The sequence below is a fragment of the Heptranchias perlo genome, chromosome 25, assembly GCF_035084215.1.
Source record: "Heptranchias perlo isolate sHepPer1 chromosome 25, sHepPer1.hap1, whole genome shotgun sequence".
Lineage (NCBI taxonomy): Eukaryota > Metazoa > Chordata > Chondrichthyes > Hexanchiformes > Hexanchidae > Heptranchias > Heptranchias perlo.
In genome coordinates, this window is record NC_090349.1 from 21,350,168 (window position 1) to 21,360,764 (window position 10,597).

General features: G+C 39.8%; 1 protein-coding gene across 1 annotated transcript in view; it reads left to right on the forward strand.

Annotated features, from left to right (window-relative positions):
- The window catches only part of ddx54 (DEAD (Asp-Glu-Ala-Asp) box polypeptide 54), a 31,461-nt gene extending 27,275 nt beyond the window's left edge, over nt 1-4,186 (forward strand). Inside the window, exons 19-20 of the mRNA XM_068005727.1 lie at nt 1,852-1,946; nt 3,495-4,186. Of these exons, the coding sequence (XP_067861828.1) occupies nt 1,852-1,946; nt 3,495-3,733 (334 nt within the window). The 3' untranslated portion in view covers nt 3,734-4,186. The remainder of the gene's footprint in view (nt 1-1,851; nt 1,947-3,494) is intronic.
- The last annotated feature ends 6,411 nt before the right edge of the window (nt 4,187-10,597 follow it).

A 10,597-nucleotide genomic window follows, 5' to 3' on the forward strand; every position in this document is an offset into this window, starting at 1 on the left:
AACTAAGATGGGCCAAATGGCCTTCCTTTTCAGTAATTACCTTGTGATCTGGTTCACAAGCAAGGCATTCTTAATCTTCATAGGATTTGGTTTATATTCCCTCCTCTTGACACCATGTGCAATTCCTCAGTCAAAAAGATAAGTAAATGGTCTGCATCCAGAGGTCTGCAGTTTTAACTAAGGCAGCCTTCTTTAACTCCTTCCTTTTTCTCCCCCCATTCCTAAAATAGAGAAATCTACAGGCTGTGCTTAGTAGTCCCCCTTTTCCCCTTGGGCCAAAATTGGAAATTTGCTATTTGAGGGAATTATCTTCATGTTACCTGGTGTTAGGAATCAAGTCCATTGAGCTGCCCTAGTCATAGTCTTATCCTTGGGCACATCAGAACCAATCCCACCCATAAAGGCACCAGTCCATGACCATTTAATACTTTGAATTCAAAGATACTGAAAATAATGAAAATAATCTAAATATAACTTTTCATCGTGGGCAGAAATTCCAGAATCTGACTTGAGCAAATACAGGTGAATATATATATTGATCACTAATTAAAAGTGCCACTGTACCCTTTGACAGTCAAATATGGCCCAGTTATAGCTATATTGAAACTTTTAAATGGTAGTTAAGGGTGGAAATGTAGAAACTTTGCAAATGCCAAAAGCTATAGCTTATAGGAGCATAGGAACAGGAGTAGGCCATTCAGCCCCTCGAGCCTGCTCCGCCATTTGATAAGATCATGGCTGATCTGTGATCTAACTCCATATACCTGCCTTTGGCCCATATCTCTTAATACCTTTGGTTGCCAAAAAGCTATCTATCTCAGATTTAAATTTAGCAATTGAGCTAGTATCAATTGCCGTTGCGGAAGAGAGTTCCAAACTTCTACCACCCTTTGTGTGTGTAGAAATGTTTTCTAATCTCGCTCCTGAAAGGTCTGACTCTAATTTTTAGACTGTGCCCCCTAGTCCTAGAATCCCTAACCAGCGGAAATAGTTTCTCTCTCTCCACCCTATCTGTTCCCCATAATATCTTATAAACTTTGATCAGATCACCCCTTAACCTTCGAAACACCAGTACAACCCCAATTTGTGTAATCTCTCCTCGTAACTTAACCCTTGAAGTCCGGGTATCATTCTAGTAAACCTACGCTGCACTCCCTCCAAGGCCAATATGTCCTTCCGAAGGTGCGGTGCCCAGAACTGCTCACAGTACTCCAGGTGCGGTCTAACCAGGGTCTTGTATAGCTGCAGCATAACTTCTGCCCCCTTGTACTCTAGTCCTCCAGATATAAAGGCCAGCATTCCATTCCATTGATTATTTTCTGCACCTGTATATGACACTTCAATGTTCTATGTACCTTAACCCCTAAGTCCCTTTGGACATCCACAGTTTTTAACTTTTTACCATTTAGAAAGTACCCTGTTCTTTCCTTTTTTGATCCATAGTGGATGACCTCACATTTGCCACAGTTTTGCCCATTCACCTAATCTATCAATATCCCTTTGTAATTTTATGTTTTTACCTACACTGCTTACAATGCCACCAATCTTTGTGTCATCGGCAAACTTGGATATGAGACTTTCTATGCCTTCATCTAAGTCGTTAATAGATATTGTCAAATTATGTCAAAAGAACTTTTCTATAATCTTGAATTCATTCAAATGTGGCCTGAGCTCTTCAGAAATGATTTACACTCGACTGAGCAGCATGAATGTCTTACAGCAGTCGGTGTGATTTTTATTTAAATTTCACTCATTTTTTGAGCCATTATATATTTAAGATTTGAGCTTAAAATGGTAAAATAAAGACGAACACTCCAAAATATATCAACTTCCATGACCAGCAATATTTAGCTATGAGGAATGGAAGAAGAAATATAAGGTTGATGAAAGAATGTCTGATGATGAAAACGAGCAAAGGAATCACAGGCATAAGAGAGGTGGCAGAGGTAAGGCTACTTTTTACAGAGGGTTATTTTAACGAAAAGTAGCAACTGTTCACAATATTTCAATGAACAATCCAATTAACCATTGTTATTTTTATGTGCCAAAAATATTGGCTATAAACTATATCCCCAGTGCTAATCGTAAATGTTACTAAATGTATTTTATATGCAATTTTTTTTCAAAAACTTACGTGGTATTAGCCCAGGAGCTGTGCTACTGAATATTTATTTGTTATAGTCCCGTAAAGGGAAGGCAAGTCTATGGTAGTACTTAAGTTCAAAGTTACTTCATTTCAGCAATTCAACAAATTTTTTTTTTGTTAAAATTATATATTTATCTAATTTGAATTCTTTTTATTTTAGTTATAGTTCTGCCCTTTTGCTTTTGTTTTATAATCCTGCCAGAACACCCCTGAAGTACATTTTTAAAATATCTGACTAGAAATAATATCTGAAGGAAATAGATAAACCTATTAATTCAAGGTTCAATTTAAGATTGTCACAAACTCTAGAAACGGGGACAAAGACTCGGGAGGGAAGGTGCACAGGTTATTTTACATAATGGGTGGTGAATGTGTGGAATGGACTGCCCAGGAAAGCAGTGGAGACAGATAGTATGTTAAAATATAGTATTCCTTTTGTCAAGCAACTATCTAACTCTTTTTCAAAGAATTTATGCAATCTCCTTCAACAACAGTTTGTGGCGGATAATTTCACATGTTACCTACCCGCTTAAAGGGCCAATTAAATAGATATTTGATGGAGCGTATGATTGGAGAAATTAGTTTTTGCGACCAGCCAGATGGACTACCTAATCTTTGTCCTTTACTTTCTTATGTTCCTATAACTATGTAAATAACTAAAACAGTTTGGGAGGGACTAGGGAAGAACAAAATTAGGTACATCTTAAGTACATCTTTAAAGAATTAGGTAAATAGTAGTACTACTATCATTTATGAAGTCTGTATCTTTCAGCATTAACATGCAGTATTTTCACCATGTCTTGCATGGTGTATTTTGTTTCAGTAAATATGACTCATCTCCCATCACACTTCAGGGATATGCTGGGGGGATGTGGTTGTGATGTTTGCCATGTCTCATTTTGAGCTAGAGAAGGGCACACAGCAGGGAGGGGTTTGGAGAAAAGAGCAAGGAGATGAGCAGAATAGGGGTCGAAGAGTGCAGCAAGGGGCCAGAGAATAGATTAGTGAGTTGGGGTGTGCCAGTCCAAACAACCTAAAATAATCACAAAGAATTAAAAGGGAGGTTAGAAAAAAATCTTTTAAGCGGGTAGGTAACATGTGAAATTATCCGCCACAAACTGTTGTTGAAGGAGATTGCATAAATTCTTTTAAAAAGAGTTAGATAGTTGCTTGACAAAAGGAATACTTTATTAAAAGGTATGGATAGCAAGCAGGTGAGTGGGATTAGAGTAGGTGGCTCATGGAGAAAAGTACCAGCACAAACATGATGGATCACATTGCCTGTTTCTGTAATGTAACATTCTGATTCTACTGTGAAAAAGAAAATGTAAAATGTGTAACATTACAGGTGGAAGAGGAAACTCTAGTTCCTTCCCAAGAAAACAAGGGCAACAACATGGAGTGCGCTCAGAGCTGAAGACCAAAGCTGAAATCCTCAAAGATAGGAAGAAAAAAGAAAAGGCTCAGTTCCTGCAGCGGGGTGGAATGAAGAAGCTCAAGCATAAGAATCGGCAACGTGTAAAAGAAATGAAGGGCATGGCCTTTGGAAGAGGCAAAGGCAAAGGGAAAATGAGGAAAAAAATGTAATCCACAGTACTAAGAAATCACCTACCGAACTAGACTATGTGATTTGATTGCCATTTACAATATTGATGTACTGCTGGCTAATGTTAGCTGATGTTCGCTTTGCCTTCCTTGTTACTAATGCAGGTTACCAAATGGAAATTTATTCAAGGGGAAGGGGAGGTAATGATGACTTAAAGCTAGTTGAACGTATTAACTTTTATAGGATTCTGTAAGCTGCAACATAAAGACTCTGTGTTTAATACGAAGCTTGTTTTGTAGAATACTACCCTGAAGATCACTGACCACAAATCCCAGTGATGAGGTGCCATCACTGAAATATCCCAGATTAACAATGTAGGGCAGTACAGCACAGTATTTTTATTTGGTATTTTGAGTCCATTTCTAATATGTATACCGTCTGTCTGTACCATATCAGCACACTGTAAAAGACAGGAATAAATGTTTTATTTTAAACCACTTTTGTTACTTTGCATTAAACTATAAAATGCTATTGTTCAGATAATAAGCATGTCAGATGTTGTCCTAAAACCCCACCCTGAAAAATAAATTGCTGCTGCAGTGTATCATGCAAATATTTTACTAAAATTCTGTAACAGATCAAAATACAGAGCATAAATGTTTCAATAATTAAACTGAAGTATTCTGGCACAGCTGATAAGAGAATTGAGAACAGTATAAAGTGAAAAATTTCTGTGGGTGGAATCTTTTGTTACTATGAACTGTATCCAATTATATAATCAACAGTGAAATAATACATGTGGCTATCTCGCTAACTGATGTGATACAAGTGAATTAGTTACCATCCAAAAAATCTGATAGCATTCAGTCTGGTCACTTCTATGTGCCTGACTATTAACTCTAAATGTAAACAAGTGGCTTTTATTCTTTTATATGTGTTATGTTTTCTTTACACTGGATGATCTAAATAGTGAAATGGGGCAATTTGGCTTTGATCTTGTGCCTTCAATGTTCTCTCTTCCTGAACTAAATTTGCTGATTATTGTCTTTTTGTGATCTTAAAGTATAATGTTACTGTTTGAGGTGGAAGAGGGCCTATTCAGTACAAAGTTATAGTTATTCCAATTATCAAGATTTTCTTTTGAACTAGTTGGAAAAAATCTTCCTTTTAATTCTTTTCTCATAGTTAGCGAGCATGAGCAAACTTCTGGACGTACGGGCATATATTTCGGTATTAAGCAAATTCTCATTGTTATTGATGTAAAACTTGTTGACATAAGCCATTATTAATGTACACTATAGTGATAAAATACTTCTGTTTAAAGATATAATTCTGGCAAAAAAAATCAGTTGCCCCTTCGGGAACTGTTGCATTTATATAACAATTTATTGCATCCTTAGGGCATCTTAAAACTCTTTGTGATGAATTGCTTTTGAAGTGATATCGCTGTTTAGGCAAATATGGCAGCCAACTGCAACTAGTAAATGTGATGAATGACAAGTTAATTTGATGGTGGTTGGGGAAGGAACATTGGCTGACTAACAAATTATGCCGTAAGATCTTTTACATCTATCTAAACAGGCAGACAGGGTCTCTATTTAATGTCTCATCTAAAGGCTGGCACTTCCAGCAATGCAGCACTCCCTCTGTGTTGCACTGATGTCAGCTTAAATTTTATACTGAAGTCCTGCAGTGGAGCTTAAGCCCACAACCTTTTGATTCTAACGTGAGAGTGCTAACTTACTGAGTTAAGATGATACCAACAATTATACATTCAAGTAACACTATAGTTTTTTCTTGATCGCAATGCTTTAACTAGTGTTCAGATGTCTTTTTCCACCTAGTCTCTACCTTCAGTAATATGAAAACTGGGTATGCACATACATTAGACATAAGCTAGGGTGGAGGGAACTGTACCCTAACAATGTGTCTTAACTTCAACTTCAGTGGCACCCCTGCTGCACAATTTATAGTTGTTGAGTATTACAGTTACATAAACTAGATATACATACCCCTATAGTATTAACTGATCATAATTTGATGTTAGCTGAGTACTTTGTAATGCAACTTGGGTCATAATATATGGTTCTCTCTCTACCTCAAGTAACTAGCTAGGTAAAGAGATAACTGGGAGTGCACAGAGAGGACATCTGTTATGAGACAAATTATATCAGTTCTTTTATGAACTTGCAGCTTCTGGTAGTACTTTTTAAAAGAGTTTTCCCATCATGATTTTTAGAAATAGGTTAAAGAATCTAGAGTTTTATTTAAAAATTGAGATAAATAATGAATATTGATAATGTGGGTAAAAATGGATATGGCAGTGTAGCAGTTATGTTACTGGACAAATAATCCAGAGGCTTGGACTAATAATCCAAATCCCACCATGGCAGTTTGAGAAATTGAAAGCAGATTTTTTTTTAAAAAACTGAAATCAGTAAAAGTGACCATGAAGCTACCATAAAAACTCAACTGGTTCACTAGTATACTTTTGAGAAGAAACCTGCCTTCCTTACCTAGTCTGGCCTATATGTGACTCCAGTCCCACACCAATGTCATTGACTCTTAACTGCCCTCTGGTAGCCTTAGTCACTGCAATAAATGCCCAGTGACACCCACATTCCAAGAATCTTTTTTAAAAACTGGTTTAAAGAAACTCCTCATATTTGGTACAAGTGATCCCACGTAAAGTACTAAAATCTTTACTGATGTTAGTTTACCTTTATCCTGTTGAGTTGAATAACTGCCAATCTGGGCAGGCCATTTTCAATAAAGTAATCATTTGTGATGTATCTTTTAATGAATTTTTGTACTCATTCAGGTAAGGGATGTGGAAAGAAAGTCTTGCATTTATCTTTTTTTATTCGTTCATGGGATGTGGGCGTTGCTGGCGAGGCTGGCATTTATTGCCCATCCCTAATTGCCCTTGAGAAGGTGCCTATCATCTTTAAAATGTCACAAAGTGCTTCATGTACATGCAGTGGTGATTATATAGGCAAACTGCTGGTGAACAGAGCATTCCATTTCAAATAAACTGATCTTTAATGTTCATAGTGATATTTTCAAACATTTTAACACTGTTACACATGGTAAAATTACTTATTCTGCTAATAAATGGTAGTAAAGTTAAAAATACATAAAACAAAAGATTCAGTTTATTTCCAAAGAAGTAATCCAACATTAAACTTGGAATTAGATTACAGTATTGAAATTGCTCTCAAAATATACAATTCTATTTTTGTGGCTTTTTAAAGTTTAATTTTTTTAGGCAGTTTGGGTGATGCTGTCAGCATGCCCATCCATCATTAAATAAGCAATATTATTGCAGTATTGAGAAAGTAGTTTCCTGGGTTTTTAACAGGTGTACAAATTGTATTAACTAGTAAAAATTCAGCTACCTTTTAGTTTCATGTGGAACAAATGACTTAAAAGTTGTACGCGATGGGCCAGATTTTGCTCTGAGCGGCGAATGATCAGCGCTAGCGTTCGTTAGACTCGCACTTGCCCATAGACTTTCCACGGGGTTTTGAACGACAAGTTACTGTCAGTGGGAGCTCTAAAAAGCGCACGCCCTCTACAGGGCATCTGGGACATGTGTGTCTCCTTAACCAATCAGATTGAAGAATTGTTAATGAGCAGTGCAGAGTCTGAATCAGGAAGTGCAAGTTAGAATAGTGAATTCAATGCCAAATCAGGTACAGGAAGTGAAATAAAGAGAGGGAAAGAAAGATTGGATTAAGACAGAAAAAGTTTCTAAAAAAAAATTTAAATCTCCAACAACAATAAAAAGCTGAAAGAATGAGACTTCACACTTGTAAAAGTTAATTTTCAGTGTAAGAGAGGTTGTTTGCCATAATTAAGATTTATCATGCCATTAAATGGGTGCTTAGACTGGAATGTACAAGACGTAACTTTTTGTGGCGAGATTAGTCCATATATATACCGTCAGTGCAAGAACTTCATGCTGTTCAATACATTTGAACGGGGAGCCAGACAGCAAGATGAAATTTTCGCACAGCTTACGGAGGAGCGACGCATCTCGGACAGCAACTTCCGGATTTTCGCATTTAATTGCGTGTATCCACTTGCCAGAAGTTGCTGTCCGATTTGTACATAAATAACGGTGAGTACTGTTAGCCTCACTCTTATTTTGACAGTAAAATCTGGCCCAATAGCTTTAGTTTTAACAGAAAGAAAATCATGGCCCAGAAATTCGGGAGCGCCTATTTTTGGACACGTGGGGGGCGCACAGTACAATCCCTGTGCCAGAATGGAGAGGCCCGAAGAGCCCTCAATATTGGCCCTTGAACCTCATTAACATCAAGCTGGTGTGGCAGGTGGAGCCTGCCGGTGAAGGGTGAAGCAAGATCAGGTCTCTTGTGGGGGGGGGGGGAAAGAGGGTGGAGATTGTGGGCCTCGGTGGGGGAGCGATCGGTGGTGCAGGAGGGGGTATAGCCGGCAGCGGTCCCCTTATTTTTTTAGGTGGGATTGGGAGGAGCACTCCTCATCTCGGCTCCGCATTCAGGTAAGTATGGGGGGCCTTCCTGCTGGTTAGCACCAGGTTGTGCTGTGCGAGTTCAGCACGTGGTGAGTGAAGCGCTGGAGTATTCAGAGATGGGTCCTGCAAGAAGAACAGGACCCTAATTTAAATGAATGACTGTACTTAAAATGTTCCAGACATGCGCTCCTGCTGCGAGTGCATCTACCTTTTCCAGTATAGCAGGCAGCACACTTCAAACCGGAAATGCGCACGCGCGCTTCCTGCTGGCCATATTAGAGACTTAGGAAGCCATTTAGCACCCGAGAAACAGGTGCAGTGCGGCTGAATTTCTAGGCCCATGATGTTCTGCTTGGAAACTGAGAAGGAACGCTGCCCTTTTCTAATTTCATATTTTATGTCCATTAATTTGTGCACCTGAATACCAGGACTAGGTAAACATCAACCAATGATACAAGTAGGGATTAGCTAGGGCTTATCGCTACTTCGAGTACTGGTTAATGTTTAAACCAGATGCCATACTACATAAATGTCACTTTTCAAATGGTAAGTAGATTGCAATTACCACAAGAAGAAATTGCATACAATGCATAGTAATTGAAACATTTTCTTTACAACTTTTATAGAAACATCCAACTACATCTCAAGAATGTGTAACTAGTTATGAGGAGGACCACGCTACCAGGTCAGGTGGACCGCCTCTGTGGTTGTCAAGTAGTTTTCCCCAATCACCATTTCCCTGTGCTGAGCTGAGAGAGAACCAGAATTCACTATTTGGGAAAAATTGTAGCACACATGAACCTCTGTCCAACCAATTAATGATTCAGCAGTTGGTGTAGTAAGCCACTTGCATACAATGAGCAGGTAAGATGAAACAATCAAAGGTGCTTTTAGCTGAGCTATAGTAATACAACAGTCCCACCTTATAACACATGTATGATTCCCACTTACAAAACCAGGCCAATATTTTCTACTTTGAGGCATAATACTCATGAGTATTGAAAGAAAAGACTTGCATTTATATAGCCCCTTTTATGACCTTATGACATCCCAAAGTGCTTTACAGCCAAAGAAGTACTTTTTGAAGTGTAGTCACTGTTGTAATGTAGGAAACCCAGCAGCCAATTTGCGTACAGCAAGGTCCCACAAACAGCAATGTGATAATGGCCAGATATTCTGCTTTGGTAGTGATAGTTGAGGGATAAATATTGGTCAGGACACTGGGAATAATGCATGAGATCTTTTATGTCCACCTGAGAGGGCAGATAAGGCCTTGATTTAATGCCTCAGCTAAAAGATGGCACGTCTGACCGTGTAGCACTCCCATGGTACTGTACTGAAGTGTCAGCCTGGATTTTGTTGTTTTTTTATTCGTTCATGGGATGTGGGCATCGCTGGCAAGGCCAGCATTTATTGCCTATCCCTATGTGCTCCAGTCTCTGGAGTGGGATTGTGAACCCACAACCTTCTGTCTTTAGTGGAGGGTGCTACCAACTGAGCCAAGGCTGAAGCCCCAAAGTTCTATATAGAATACTAGCCATTGGTGAATGGGCCATTAACTTGGTGGGATTCAAGGCACCCGGGTCAGACAGTAAACTGGAATACTGGTTCAGACCCCTATTTCCTAGATCTAACCAGTTTTGCATTACCCATGTTTTCTGATGAGAGCCTAGTACATCTATTGCTGCTCTACACACTACATACATTGAATATGGTACTCACTCCATTCTGCAATCTGTGCAGAATCAATTGAGCTCAGGAGGTTCCCTAATATACATTTTGCATAGTTGACACAGGCAGTGGGTCTACAGTGTAAGTCTGGGTCAGTGGAATTTAGGGCTGGGATGTGAGGTGTCAGCATAGGGCTGGGTCAGTGGGGTGTCGGTCTCGGGCTGGGTCGGTGGGATGTCGGTCTAGGGCTGGGTCAGTGGGGTGTCGGTCTAGGGCTGGGTCAGTGGGCTGTCAGTATATGGCTGGGTCAGTGGGGTGACAGTCTAGGGCTGGGTCAGTGGGATGTCAGTCTAGGGCTGGGTCAGTGGGGTGTCGGTGTAGGGCTGGATCAGTGGGATGTTGGTCTGAGTAAGTGGGATGTCAGTATATGGCTGGGTCAGTGGGGTGACAGTCTAGGGCTGGGTCAGTGGGGTATCAGTCTAGGGCTGGGTCAGTGGGGTGACAGTCTTGGACTGGGTCAGTGGGGTGTCGGTCTAGGGCTGGGTCAGTGAGGTGTCGGTCTAGGGCTGGGTCAGTGGGGTGACGGTATAGACCTGGGTCAGTGGGATGTCGGTCTAGAGCTGGGTCAGTGGGGTGTCAGTGTAGGACTGGGTCAGTAGGATGTCAGTTTAGGGCTGGGTTAGTGGGGTGTCAGTGTAGGACTGAGTCAGTGGGGTGTCAGTGTAGGACTGGGTCA